Source organism: Falco peregrinus, chromosome 7 (assembly GCF_023634155.1).
Source record: "Falco peregrinus isolate bFalPer1 chromosome 7, bFalPer1.pri, whole genome shotgun sequence".
Lineage (NCBI taxonomy): Eukaryota > Metazoa > Chordata > Aves > Falconiformes > Falconidae > Falco > Falco peregrinus.
The window spans coordinates 86,094,929-86,110,127 of NC_073727.1; the positions used below are offsets into that span (position 1 = coordinate 86,094,929).

The window sequence follows — 15,199 nt, forward strand, 5'->3', positions numbered from 1 at the left end:
CTGTTGTAGTAAACCTGATCCATGGCACAATACCTGGGGAGTGTGTAGCTTGCTGGTTTGGACTTTCATTCTAGGGGTTCTGGTAGTGTGCCAAGGGAGCCTAGCAGGATGTTCTCCACAAAGTTTTTGCCAGGATACTGCTACCTGACAGTTTGTTGGCAGGCCATGTGCTTGTGCTGGTGTTTTTCCAGTTCTCTGGTATCTGCTTTAGGTGTTGAAGAGTGAAGAGGATTTGACTTCCAAGTACTTTGTTGCTGAGTACTCTTGGCCTTTGTATGTCCATCAAAAAATGTGCTGCCATTGTGGCAGCATCATCTGTCACCTGATGATAACATCCTTAAAAGCTGGCAAAAGTACTCCAGGAACTGTCCTTCATTTCTGGACCTTTTTTCTTTCAGTATTGCAAGCAGTTTTGATCCCTGCTGTCAGCAGTGGCCTTGCAAATGTTCTTACCATCTCATCAAGAGCTTTCAGACACATTCCCTTCCTGTAAGGTGAGGAGTTCCAGTTGCACTACCAGGGTCCAGGTTAGAAACAAAAAGCCTAAATGCAGGGCTATAATATGGTAATTTTAGCTCTAATGTGCAGATAATGGTTTTCAGACCACTCAATAGATAATCATGGCCAAACCTAGTGTCACTGCAGGGACTGAACTTCCAGTTCATGTAACTTTTCCAGAGTAAGCAGTTTCATGTAAGTGAGAAAGCTGGTCACTTGAAATGCAGAGCAGCCTAGTGTGTTTTCCCGAACACTACCAGAACAGTGCCAGTAACAAAGTTGTTTTGACAAGAAGATGCTGATAGATTTTAAAGAAGTTAAATAAATGTGTAGTGCTGTGGCAGACTGAATTCTGTCTTCACAAGTGCGCGTTGGAAGAAATAATACATACTGTAACTGTGCAAAGTTAAGGATTCAGGTTCTTGTTAGCTTAGTGAAAATGTACAGTAACAATCAGAAGAAGCTGAAGGTTTGATGGATTCTGAAGCAGAAGCCTAGATTGTTACAGGACATAGGGAATACAGGAGCTGTTATGATGCTATTATAAATCTGATGGCGTAAATTCTTCTTTTTAAAATGCCATGTTACAGTTTCTTCTGAGTTGCCATAGAATTTATCAGGTGGAAGCTCAGAGGTGCACAATCGACATCAGAAAGGTCAGAATAATATTTTTTAATACGTAGAGGGTTAAAAAAGTAAAGTTACTTTGTGTACAGTTTTATCAGTTGTTCAGGAGAGCAACAGGAACTCTTCCTTCTAATGGAAATGGAGCTCAGGTTTTTGAGCAGGCATCATGTGCAGTCTCCTGGAGATGCGATCTTAACTCTTGGCAGCAGCCTCATCAATGCTGCTGTAGTTGGCCTTTGCCACTTTGTTTAAAATCAAGGCCACTGCTGTGTGTGTCACTTCTTGTTGCTAATAAATCTTGGTGATGATTTTATTGAGGGCAGGGATATAATCTTGTTTCTAACATCTATGTTCTAGAGTATATATTGATATCCTGAACTTGAGAGTACATTTTTTTTTTTAATCTGTTCTAGCAGAAGGCATATCTTAAATTAGAGGCAGTTTTTTCAAAGGCATATGCATAACAAAATACAAAATGCTGCCACTATATATTTGCCTTTAAAAGTTTTATCTCCCCGTTTTCTCTCGCCTTCCTATATATTCCTGAGTGTACATAGTCTTGTATGTAAATCATTCTGAAGGGCAAAAGACAGTATAGCAAATGTGGTAGTCATGTGTTTTAGCATTTTTTCCTGTAAAACATACTTAATGCTTTCCTTTTTTTTTGGTTGTTTTTTTGTTTTGTTTTTTTGTTTGGTTTTTTCTTTCATCCTGAATTGGATTTGGAGGAGCTGAAGGTTTACTCTCATTTAAATCACTGGGAAAAATGTTTACAGGTGTTTCGTAATCCAAGAGAGAATAATAGGAATTTTCATGAACATTCTTCCAGAAACTAATTGTATTGTTTTATTCCTCCTATGTCATTTATACTTTGTCAGTATGGGGTTTTTTCTCTGTTAAAGCCTGTGGTGTGACAACATAGTTAAGCTCATTTGCTTTCCAAGTAATTGTTGAGGCTTTTGACCAGAAGTTCCAAGATAGGAAATGTCTGTGTTTGCCACAGTGAATAAATTAGCATGTTTATAGTTCACAGGAAAACTTGGTGTTACTTAAAATTTTACTCTGGAGTTTGAAGGATTAAAAACTATGCAGGAAAGGGGTAGGAAAAGGAAAAGACTGGTGTTTCCACATTTTTATAAATAAAATCTCTCTGTTTGCAGCAAATACAGGAAGACTTGAATAAGCAGTTACTTGATAATCTAGTAAGTTTTTTGAGACGGTCTCATTCTGAGTTCCAAGAGAAGACAACAGAATGGAGTTGTCAGATGAAGTTCAGAGAAATCCCTACCGCAGCTCTTGTCTTAGGTAACTTTTTAAAGATATATTTTGTTACGTACATCTGCTTAAAACTGACACAGAGATCAAAGAAAAATACATTGCTGACTTCCAGCCATTACTGCGAGCAGTATCAGTTTCAGAAATGTTAACAAGAGGGATTGGGCTGGGAGAAGGAAGCAGGGCAAGACCTTCTCTCCCTTGGTATGCATAATAGTCCAGTGAGTTAACGCCTTCCTTAAAGGTCTGTCTTAAGCAGCCAGTAGGGATATTTTATTTTTATTTATTTTTTTGGCCCCTTAGGCACTGGAGATGCTTTGATTGTCCCTGCTTCTGCCACCAACGTGCTTGGTGGTTTCTATGACTAACTGTGGACATAATTACACGGTTACACAGCTTCTGTATTTCTGATACGTGTTCTTGCAGTGCATCTTTACATGTAGGAAAGCAGTGTCTTTGTCTTGGAAAAGAAGTAGAGTGAAGAAGATAGTTGAAGATCATATTACTGAAGTTAGTGAAGTTCTGAAGTCTCTTTTTTTTGGTTGGTTTGTGGGGGGGTTTTCCCCCCCCTCCTTTCTTTCAAAGGGTTGTAACTGTAATCCTAAACCTGCTTCAAGGCAACCTGATTGCATTTTCATTGGATCATTTTGGGGAACTTAAAATCAGGCCTGCATTCACATTTACCATGTGAGCACTAACGAAGCCTGGAAGGTGGTCTGTTTTGTAGGTAGTAGGAAATGAGAAGTTCCTACTCTGAATATTTCTGTGGAAGAAGCTGTGAACTGCCTTCTGGAGGGCCTGGTTCTTTTTGGTTTTTGATTAAGGATGTTATCAAAGGCAGCAAATAGTGAGCAGTTCATGGTAAATTCAGACTATAGTTCATACTAACTCATAGTAATTTTCCTCCTTACATAAGCTATGTGAGGATCCAGGTCTCAGGTGTATGCACTGCTCCTCTTGTAGAGGAGTTGAATTTCATAATCTTGTCTGCAGGCCTTAGATGACTGTGGATGACTTCTGAGGGTATGAATAGCAGGGAGGTTAGAAAACCAATGCTATTCCTTGCAGGTTTGCACCCTTGAGAAATCTTTGTTTTTTAAAAAAAAAACAAACTATATGAAGGGTCTTTGCAATGATTCCCTCCTCCTTTTAATCAGCTAGTATTAACATGTATGTCTAATCTTGATGCTAGTTTTTCATCTTTCCTCATAGGTGGTGTGATGCTTTTCATTCCTTCCTAGACTATTTGAGAGATCTTCTGGTCTTCTGGCTTTTGTCTGCTGTTCAGTTTATTATTCAATCATTGTGGTTACAAATCACGGGAAAAATGCCCTTGAAATGTTTGGGTTTTTTCTAGGTGTAAATGTTACAGATCATGACATGACTTTTAAAAGTCTTTCGGAAGTCCTTCAGGATGACATTACTCCTTATGTAGCCTTGCTGGAAGCCAAAGATTGCCCAGGTGAGTACTGCAATAGCTTTGCTACTGCTTCTGAATAAGCTATCAATTAACTAGAAGTTTTAGCTTTTGCCCCCAAATATAAGAATAATGGGATGGAGGGATCTTGAAGACTCTCTAAAGATTTGCTCAATTCCATGTTAACATAGCAATCATGCCTACTGTATTTTAAGAGGTATTCAGTTCTCTTGAAAACAATGAAGATTGAAATACTACTTAGTTGTAGCTTAAATGTCAAGAGCATGCTGCTTCGTGTATTGCATGTTGATACTGTAGGTTGGCTTTCCTTTTGTTTGATTTGGTATGTATGTATGCTTACAGTCACATTATTACAGTGTGGGAATGGGTCAAATAAAATTTTGTCCCACTCTCCTTGCTCCTTTGTATTTTTTAAGTAAAATAGGGCAGCATCCCCAGATCTATGGATTGGGTGCCTTACTTATTTTTAGGTTGCTCTAAGTGCATGTGGCAGAATTCAGGAAAGGCACAGGGCCAATTCCTTAACCTGAATGGTTGCTATCTAGGCAAAATGATAGGATAATTTTTAATGCATTAACAACATGCATATCATGAATACTTTAAAGCTTTCTGGAGCATGAGGTGTGCATTCTGGAGAGAGGAGGATAGTTAGAAAAGTGACAAATAATAAGAGGTAATTTGGGGTAATTTTTTAGAGTGTGAGTTGGAGAAAGTGTAACCAAATAACCAAATGTCTTTCCTGTGTGTCTACAAATGTTTTGTGAAGGTATAAAAAATCTGATGCAGAAGCTGATGGGGCAGCTTATGAACTGCTGTATAGATATAGATGAGGACTCATTCGAAGATGACAGCCATGTGCAGGTTCCCCAGAATAAAATACGTTGTTCAATGACTTCTCTTATCAACTGGTATAAGAGTGTAACGAAGGTATGATTTTTTTAATATTTTGTTTTTATCACCAGTTTATAGAAATGCCTGGTGTTTAGATGCTTTTTTAAAAAGAATTAAATACATTTCTGTGCCATAGTGAAAAAGTGCCAAAGGTTAGCTTTTAGTTTAACACTAAGAAATAACTGAGATTGAGGTGATTTGAATATAAATCTCGAACATAGATAACAAAAGTGGAGTTAGTTTCTGATGCGGTATGAATATTGGAATTCTGAAAACCAAGCAAAAAGTACTATTTTATCCTATATTTTATTTGGAACTAGAAGCTTAAAATGCAGCATCAACTCTGTGCCAGAAGCTTTCCTCCCAGGAGTACTGAGTAAGACAGAACAGTGATCCAGGGGAAAGGCACTGTATTAGTGCTAATGCATCATTATGTCATCTGCAGCCCACACTAAATGGACAAGCAGTGAGAAAATAACTTTCAAAATGTTTTTGTATCTTTTGTATTTACTAAAGCTAATGAAACTTTAAGTTTTATCTCATGAAGAACTCATTTTCTGATGACTTTGTCAGAGCAGTGTGTTAAACCAAAGTTAAATGAGTACATGCTCTTTTTATTACTGGGTAAAAATACAAGAAATGGGCAATTTCCATGTACACAACTCCAGTCTTCTCCCTCAATCCCAACGATTTCACTAGTTCTGTCCCACAGAGCTATTCATGTCTTTCTTGGAATGTGGGTTTTTTAAATGTGTTTATTCTTTATACTTCATGCCATGCCAAACAGAAGGAAAAGAAATTGGAATTATAGGTGTTAATAATAAATACAACTGTAGCAAAAAGTCAGTCATGTAGCTTTAGAGCATTATAATATCATAGATGTGATTCAGTCTTTTTGTTTTACTGTCTTCTGTTTGTTAATGAATGGCTTTAAAGAAAACAGATTCTGAAACTACGAGAAAAAAAAGAAATTCCTCTTCTAGACACTGGCAATCTCCTCCAGTTGTAGTTATATTCAAAGACATGGAAAGTTTCACCACAAAAGTACTTCAAGACTTCATAGTCATCAGCAGGTAATGTGACCTGAAGTTTAAGTCTTCCACTCCTTTACCCGTTTTCTGTTTGCCACTGTTTTGAAGTGTAACAATGAGACCAGCGGAGAGTTGGAATGAAATCCTGATGCTGCTTCTTTGCAGCAGTGATTGAACAAAAAACTATTTGCTAGGTTTTGGGGATAAATTATCCTAAAGCTAGCTTGGGACTCTGAATCAAAGTGCCTAAGGGCTGGGTTGAGCTGCTGGGTGACTGATTTAATTCTTTACATAAGAGGATTTACTGGTGACTAGTTGTTAGAGAATTCGTGATTGTGAAACTGATTTTTTAAGATGCCTAGATTTCTTCTGTAGACTCTTAAAATTGTTTTCAGAGTATATTTTTTGTGTGATTACTGATGTAATGCTGCTTAAAGGTCATTAGCTTGCTAGTAGGAGTATATAAAACTTAGCCAGAAAATTTCTCAGTCTTGGCCGGATCTGTAATTAGCAGCTGACTACTTCAGGTTCTCCTGTGCTTCTGTCCTTCCTTAACCTGTCTTCCTTGATATCATCTCATGCATTCTAATCAAAACCACATGCTGTTCTCCAAAAAAGAGCATCTCACACTTAGCCCCCAGGTTGAAACTACAGCAGCAGCAAAATTGGGGCCCCAGTTGTACAATTAATTTAGTTGCAGCGTGTGCACCTGATGTTCCCTCTAAACAATGCTAAGCAATTTCACTTGCTGAGACACCCACAAATATTTTTCTGCTTCAGATCTGGCACATGGGTTCTCTAGGAAACATTTCAAGAAGTAAAATCAGAAATGTTATCTGGAAATAATTAGGATGTAAGGCAGGGGAGTATGAGGTTTTGGTTGTTTAAGTGTTGTGGTTTATTTTGCTTTTTTTAGGAAGCATAAGTACCTATTTATGATTATATGGAATGTAGGTGAAGTGCAGTTCAAGTCTGTCAGTCTGCTATTTGCAAATACGCTTTTTTAATATGCTTCAGAAAAAAGGTTTAGAGGATTCAAATGACCTTATAACTAAAGATTGTCTTGATTAATGTCAAGTAGAAGATGGGTGAAATGGAAGCTCGACAGAGTTGCGTAATACTTTGTAAAATATCTTTGTGATTATTATAGAGATGGGGTTTATTCTCTCAGTTTTATTCTTAAACATGTTTAGTAATAGTGTTGAAGTAGGTATATGTGAGAGATTCTTCTGATTTTGTTAATCACAAGTTTCAATTTCTCTTTGATACTCTTTTAGGTTATGAACAGTTGACAATAATATATGAAGTTTGTAGGCTTTATGTTTAAGTCTCTAGCAAAGGACTTGAGGAATTAGAGAAATTAAATCATTGCGGGTTAACACCTAAAACACCAAGGTCAAAAAGTTGCTGTGGTGAAAACAAGAGGAGAGGAATAAATTGTCAATTTTAACCTAGAAGATATTTAATATAGAAGAATTTGTATCTCCTTGAAATTAATAAAAACTGGAAAATAATGATGAAAAAATATTGAAAGCACTGTATTTTGGGTAACTTGTAGGCTGTTCACAAGGAATACAGCATTCTGTCCTCGTTATGAGTTCTCAAAGCATAAACTAAATTATCTGAAAAGAAAGATTGACCCTGGAGAAGTTCTGTGTTTCCATTATACTTAAAAAAAAATAAATTCCAACATTAGAGGGTTTTCATATTTATTTTAGTTTTATTAAATGGTGTAAGATTTGTAAATTTTCTTGAGACTGTTAGCTGTTTAATGTCCCTTCTTATTTTTTCTGTATTTCATTGAAAAAAATAATTCCTATTACAAGATTCAGTTCTCTGAATTCAACATTTTTGGGAAGATAGAACCAGTATAATACTGTAACTGAAAAGGTGCTTTTGGTGCCACTTCCTGCAAATTGAACCCTAAAATAAACTTTAATTTGCTTTTCTACTTCATAGCTTTAAGTAGCTTCCTTTCTTTTTCTTTTTACTCCACATCAAAACTCTTCTGGTTTACTGGCAACAAATCTTTTAATTTACCCCTTTCTGCTTCTGAGCTCAGTACTGTAGTAGGAACATAATGCATTTGTTTCATGATTTTCTATAAGTAACTATCATGTTTTTTTCTCCCTTCCCCCATGATCTAGTCATCATATCCGTGAATTACCTCTAGCGCTGATTTTTGGAATTGCTACATCTCCAATGATTATCCACAGCTTACTTCCTCACTCTGTTTCCTCTCTGCTGTGCATAGAGCTTTTCCAGTCCCTTTCCTGTAAGGAGCACCTGTCTACTATAATTGACAAGGTAATTCCCTTTCTGTATAGGAGTGTGTGTGTATTCAAGCACAGTGTACATGTAGGGACTTAAAAGTAGGTTTGTCTGAAACTTTTGAAATGGAATCTGTTCCTGAGAGCTGTGGAGTTTGGATATTGCTACTCACAGCTACAGAGTAGCTTAATACTAGGAGCTTCCTTCTCACACTGAGACACGCTCACATACCTGCTTTCATCTTTCGTTTACATTGGCATCTGTGCAAACATCCTTGGGCACTTGCACTTTGACATTCCTACCTCTTCATTAAGGTAGTACTTTAATTTGAGTTTTACTTTGTTCCAGAAAAGATAGCTTTAAACATAGAAAAATACAGTTCAGCCTGAATTTTGCCACCTGTCAAAAATTAGTAGTTATCCAAATGTTCAGGCCATATAGATGCTGTGCCTGTGCAATTCTTGGTACACCACTTTGTGCAGGATTTCCAAAATCAGTTACACATGCTGGAAGTAGTGGTATCCCTGGCTGTTACATCAGTCTCTGTTCTGTTTGTAACTTTAAGAATAAACACAAAAATCATGTTCAGCAAAGCTAACTTCAAATGTTCCATATAAGTAAAAGGTACTTAAAAAAATGTAGTGAAATATTAAACTGAAAATCAATTCAATCTTTGCATGTATATTTTAGTAGAAATACTGGTTTTAGAAGTTGGCAGGTATTTAGTATCTCAGTTGAATGCTAACGCATGCTGAGAGTTGTATCAAATTGTATATAGAAATTTTGCTGAGATGAATTTAGGAAAAAATTTCTGCTATGGGTACTTTTCCTTTTTGTCTCCTTTAGCTGCTTCTGACAGCCTGGTGTCCATTTAAACTGGGTGAGAAAGTTCTGAAGGTTCTCATCAACATATTCTTGTACCATGATTTTTCTGTCCAGAATTTTATCAAAGGATTTCAGGTAGGCAATGGTAACAAATTATGGTTGTGAAAAAGAAGGGTAGTTACTGGGCACTGAAAGATTTCTTGGGTCCTAATGTTGTCACTGAATTGGATGGAAAAATGTCCTTTGGGAATAGTTTGGATCTTGAACAGGTGGGTGTTTTAAAACCTGAACTGCTAAGGTTTTAAGGGGAAAACTTGTGGGACAGATATGAAGAAGCATGTAAAAGCTTACTCTGCCATAAAAAAACTATATTTAAAGGTTACATTTAAAAGGGTGACCTGCCTTAGTGGGTTGGAAGACCTCTGTTTTGTTATAGATTAATATGTAGCTTCTAACACCCCTGGCAGAACTCTCCAGCTCTGACCTGCTGTACCAGGTCCTTGTATTCTGATTTGTCATGCTGTGAGTAGGCTGCAGCAGTGTCTCTTCCCTAGAGAAGAGGGAAGTGCTTGTTCCAAGCAAGCTGTGTGGCAATGCAGGAGACAAAGTGGAAGACTTCAGGATTTCCAAAAATATTCTATATGGAGCATGCTAATTATATTTTTGTTGGCTTATATAGATCTTCATATCTAGACGTATTTCTGTGTCTGAGTCTCCTTGTAGCTTTTGTGGATTGTGGACAAGAGTTGTCCAAAGAATTTGTAGTCCCTGAAATCTGGTTTAATGCAGGATTGTGAAGTTATTTCTTGCCTGGTTCCATGCTTGAACCTGTTAGTAAAATATGCCCTTTTAGTCTCATATACATTTAGAGCATCTCAGATTCTTTGATATCTAAGACTCATGATTACATGCGTCCAGGAGAAATGTCCTGGCAGTAGTACCTCTGCCTGCAGATGGACCTACATAGACTTACACATGAAAGTTTCAGCTCCTTATTTGAAAGTCTCATCAGGATTTAATGATTCCCCATTAGCCTGATAAAGAGATACAAGTCCTGTCCCTGAGAGCATATATGGCTGTGTCCTTGTGCATTAAAAGTATTCAAGGATAAAGCAATTTCAGATCAGCTTTCCTAAGTGATAGATACAAGGGAACACCATCATCTCATTATGCCTAGGAGTGATATTAACTCTTCTGACACGGAGTGTCTTTCCTCTTTGACAGTTTTTATGTTTTAAAAGTTTTTAGTGAGGTAGTTTGATCAGGTTTTTGTTTTTTTTTTAAGAATAGACATAAGTATATGATGCTATTCTGCAAGGCTCTGATGCTACGAACATTTAGTGCAGCTGAAATCAGTGATAAAGCTTGTTTGCACATCTATATGGTAAAAACTTAGCAGTGTATTTTTGTGTGCATGAAACAGAAATTGAAATTAGGACTAAGCGTGCTTGTGTACAGTAGTTGTTTTTCATATCTTTAAACACATTCTTTGTTATTTGTGAGCATTGGAGCTGAATATGTAATCTAAAGAATCTGGTAATCAATGTAAGTGAATAAAAAATATTTGACAAGCTGTAGTTATCCTTATGTAAAAGGTGGGAAAGAGGAAGTACTGAAGATGAATAGCGCATACAGAAAAAAAGGTAATTATGTGACTGTGTTTCAAACTGAATACTCAGTGTCCTGTAGAGACTTATGGAATATTTATGAGCTGTAATGATATTTTTTTAAAGGAATACCATTATTGCCATTGTGGTACTTGCACTGTAGTAATAAGAAAGCATTAAAAGGCAGATAGAGCAGAGAGGATGGATTTTATTAACATCACTGGTTCTTGCTTTGTTTTTCAGCTCTGTGTTGTGGAGCACTTCTATTCCCAGCCTCTTAGTATACTGTGTTGCCAGCTGGTAGATGCTAAGAAGAGAGTAAATACTTTATCGCATGACCAGTGTGAAAACATTCGAAGACTGCCCTCTTTTAGAAGGTAAAAGGGGAAATAAATTTTTGGACAGTCTTGTATTTAGTCAGCTTTAAAAAAGATAAAAGGAATCTGTATATGTAGCTCTGTGAAAACTATAGAACACTGCTGTGTACTTCAAATCAATCAAAAGGAGAGAGAGTACAGCTTCCATGGTGTGTAATGACTTGTACTTTTTTCTCTTGTTCTTAATACAGAAAGAAACAATTATGAAAGATAACCATAAAGCATTTTGAAACTTGTTAAGCTGACTTGGAGCACAATCTCTGGGGTTTTGGAGTGGCTTTTCAACTTGCTGAATTTGGCTGTCTCTGTTCAAATCTTTCCAAAGAAATCCTTATAGTGCTTAAACTTTAGGGTTTTTAACCCTATAATCTTTAATCATACTTTATATTATAAAAGTTTTATGTTCTTTTTTCTTGCCACCAGATACGTGGAAAGTCAAGTTTCAGAGAAACAGATTGCACTGCTAACATCAGACAGCTTCTTAAAGGTAAAATTTTAAAAATGTCTTTGGAAAGCAAAAATAACTTTCCCAATATATTCATTTGTGGAGCATTGCAAAATACAAGACTAAGATGTATTGTTCTGTATAACATCTTTCATGCAGTACATACTGTGCTTCATGTCCAGTAACGGAGAATTAGGATCAGCAGGTCAAAATTCCAAATCTCTAGGGTTGCCTGATACACCTTTATGCAAAGCTGCGCAATTTATCTTGCATCAGCTTTTAGCTATGTCTAGAAATATAACTGCTTAAAAAGAAGGTTGCAAGCTTTATATATGACCTGGTCTTTTAATGCTTACTCAGACTGACTTTCTTGGAAAGTTAGTGAAGTGTTTGAAGAATCTGTAAGTAATCTTGGAAAACCTCCATACCCTCTGTGTAATTTCTGATTGGACTCAGTAGGGCAGTATTTATGTTACATGTTTATCTGAAGGTTTGTCAAGTGATAAAAGTGAGGCTACTACTATTGTGAGCCCTTCAGGAACTGACCAACAAAGATCTGTTGGTTATTTTCACCAGCTGAACCACTCCCAGTAGAAGCCTTGCTCAGGGTAGAGGTTTTCTCCTAACTCATCATCTCAAGTACAGCTAACTTGTCAGACAAAGGGTACTACTACAGATAAAGCAATTAATTTATCCTAGTAGATCTTCCTGGTCTGTAAGAACTTTTCAAGTGTGAAGAACAATGGTAATGGCTGGAAGAGAGGTTGGTAGCAGGCAAGTTTGCAAGTGCAGTGCAGTTACAGTAGTCAAGGTGAGACATGATTTATATGTGATTTTATGATCCATAGTGTTCAGTGGCAAACATAGCTTAAGCTGGTGCTGTTCCCTGGCTGTTTATTCACAGCTCAGCAGTTGTGCCAGCACAACTGCTTGTGTGGCTGTACAATGAACGTATCAATCAAATTAAAGTAACCTGGACAAAAAAAGACAAGACATGGGAGGTTTTTTTGCTGGGTTGTTTCTACAGAATGATTTCCCCAATGCACTTCACTCTGGAGGTACATAAATGCTTCTATTGAAACAACAAGAGGAGGGAAGGAGTGGGAATGAGCAGCTGAGACTTTTTTTTTTGTTTTGTTGAAAGACCATGTAATGGGCTGCTGTTTTGAGAGTTGAATACTCATCATCTTAAACTTTATATGTTTAATAGTGTGCCCCTTATTTCACAAGCCTCATCCTGTAACTTTGGGAAAGAAGCTGGAATTCTTGTGCTTAGGTGCATGTGATGCTTCTGGCAAATTTTAATTGAAGATGTTTGTTCTCACCTCTGCAGTAGGAGTAGGACTATTATTGCTTTACCAAGCTGGCAGTGTAGCTTACTCGGGGAGAAAAGGACCTACTGCTGCATTAATGAGGTGCTGTTTGTTCCATATGTGGTCCTAATCTACAGTATCATTATTAAGTTTGGAAACACTTTCAAAGTCACTATTCATACCACTTCATATAAATTTACTGTTCATGTTCTGGACCAGGTAAATTCGCTGTTCAAGCTTAGTACGTAAACCTGCGATACCCTTTGTGAGCTGCAATTTATATTCCGTGTTGTTACCGTGGGTTTTAATAACCATGGGAAGAGTTCCACCTATTTAGAATAATCAGTTTTAAAACCAATTTTACATCCTAATTACTTACAGCTTTGTCTGAAAGCTTTCATGGCAAATTTGATTTGAAATTATGTAAATGTGGCAATCTATATTTATGGAAATAATGTTGCATAATCTTTCTAATAATGTTTTCAAACTCTTCTAAAACAATATGCCCTTTAACTCTGTTATTTGGTAAAATACATAGTCCTACTGTATTGCTGTTTATGTATATTAACTACATCAGTCTTCAGCTTGGAAATGACATGAGGGAAATAGAGATGATATAATGCTTTGGGTTTAGAGGAACAAGATCGATGTAGTAGCAGCATTAAAGAGATCTTGTTTTCTTCTCAGCTTTTTTTGTGGTGGGGACAGTTGGTTTTTTTTAATGATCCTGGTTAGAATTAAGATACAAACTTACGAGTGTCCACCCTAAGGTCTTGGAAGTAATTTAAACAATTGTTACATTAGTGACCCTTCCATTACGGGGACAAATGTCTTTAATGTTTTTAATTATGTTGAACTTTAACATCAGATAGCTCTCTGCAGCACTAAGTGTCTTTGTTACTTTCAGTCTTTGCATTGTGATACTTAAATTTCCATGTTCAGTACTTCCTTATATTTCCTGCAGTTAAGGTTTTCCTTTTTAAAAAATCTTTGATGTCCTTTGTTTCAGTTTAACTTTAGAGAACTTCAGTGGCTTGTTTTATTTTTCTCTTTCCATTTGGAATAGTTTGCTCAGAGTTGAGCAGAGTGGCAGTAAAATACATAGAAGATCCTGTGGGTTTCTTTCCTCTTTGTCTGACTAAAAACAGTTGAGTGAAAATGTGATTCACAAACTTAAAAGTAGTCAGCCCAAAGTGCTTTAATACAGCTACCAGAAATTTTGAGTGCCATTTTCCAGAATTGTTACATATGCTTCCATGGGAGGCTGGTGATAATGAGATGCCATCCAGTAAATTCAGTAGCAGCAGTTAATTTTTTCCTAATACATAATTTTTTTTTTTTCTGCAGCTCTCAATCTATGAATAAACAAGTCAAAGCACATAGGAGCAGTAACTGCGTATTTCTTTTCTGTGAACTAGTCTTTTTATGCGTACCTAAAGAATAGAAACAGTAGCCACCCACAATATAAGAAATAAATTCTTAAATGCATTTGTAAAACAAAAATGCAAATAATGAGGATTTGAGTAAAAGTAGCTATATAATTTCTCATTGCCTATTAAAGGTACAGTGTATAGTCTTGGTTTTGTGAGATGACATGTCAAAGTATAGTTGAAAATGGTAAAATAATAATGTTAATAACAAATCTCCAGTGAGATGAAGTAAGAAAACAGAAGTTAATGATATGCAATGTGATTGCAGTGAACTGTTGAAATAAAGGTTTTTCGCACAGTGGTCTTAATTTTAATTTAATACTGGTGATTTAACATAGCACACAACACAATGTCAAAACTTCAGAGTAATTGTAAGTACTTTATGAGAGCTTTAAATAAATGGAAGTCAGAACGACTTACAAAACAATTATTCTGTCACTGCAGGAAGTAACGCAGAAGTTGCTGGAGGACTTGCAACTTTACCATGAAAATTATGTTTCAGTTCTGAGATGTCTTCATGTTTTCACGTCTTCACTTCCAAAGTATCCTTTGGGCAAGCAGGTGATGTACAGTTATTCCATTTCAGTGAAACATGAGGGGGTTTTGTTTATTATTCTGCTGCTTTGCCCCCTGCTTCTTAAAATGGAAAAAGATGCTTTCTTGCTATGGGCAGAGGGCAACAGTATGTGGTTTCTTTAGTGTCGTGGATGATACTTTGTCAGTCAACAGGAAGGAGTTTCCAGGAAGGGGCAGATGCACAGAATAGCAAAAGAATCCACACGTTGACTTTCCCATGTCTGGGATTATCTATATGTATTGCAGGCAGTGTATACTCTTTTGCCACCTGTTAGCGTGCTAGGCAAATTCAGGTGAAGAGGCTGAGTTTTAACAGCTGTCTGTGCAGAATAAAATGGTAGTAAGGGAACAGTGATAGTTGTTTGTAGTAGCCATGTTGCTCTAAAGTCATTAAATCCACTTTCTCATGCTAAGCAATTTCTCCTTTCACTAGAAGAGCAATCTATTCTGTGCATGTCCTCTTGTCTGTCAGTTCTCAATGTATTCCACAATGTTAAATAATTTATCACTAACTACAGAACCAGCATGAACTGCCCCAGTATTTGAGAATGAAAAGATGTTTTAGCTGGGGCATTTGACTGGAGTTACTCTCTGT

The 15,199-nt window shown here is 36.7% G+C and overlaps 1 protein-coding gene across 5 annotated transcripts in view; it reads left to right on the plus strand.

Moving 5' to 3' along the window:
• Nucleotides 1-15,199, plus strand: part of ORC3 (origin recognition complex subunit 3) — a 52,259-nt gene that overhangs the window by 7,364 nt on the left and 29,696 nt on the right. For all 5 annotated transcript variants that reach the window (XM_055810328.1, XM_055810327.1, XM_055810326.1 and 2 more), the window contains exons 4-12: nucleotides 2,286-2,430; nucleotides 3,758-3,862; nucleotides 4,605-4,765; nucleotides 5,666-5,802; nucleotides 7,908-8,067; nucleotides 8,878-8,991; nucleotides 10,707-10,840; nucleotides 11,264-11,327; nucleotides 14,473-14,589. In XM_055810328.1, the coding sequence (XP_055666303.1) occupies nucleotides 2,286-2,430; nucleotides 3,758-3,862; nucleotides 4,605-4,765; nucleotides 5,666-5,802; nucleotides 7,908-8,067; nucleotides 8,878-8,991; nucleotides 10,707-10,840; nucleotides 11,264-11,327; nucleotides 14,473-14,589 (1,137 nt within the window). The remainder of the gene's footprint in view (nucleotides 1-2,285; nucleotides 2,431-3,757; nucleotides 3,863-4,604; nucleotides 4,766-5,665; nucleotides 5,803-7,907; nucleotides 8,068-8,877; nucleotides 8,992-10,706; nucleotides 10,841-11,263; nucleotides 11,328-14,472; nucleotides 14,590-15,199) is intronic.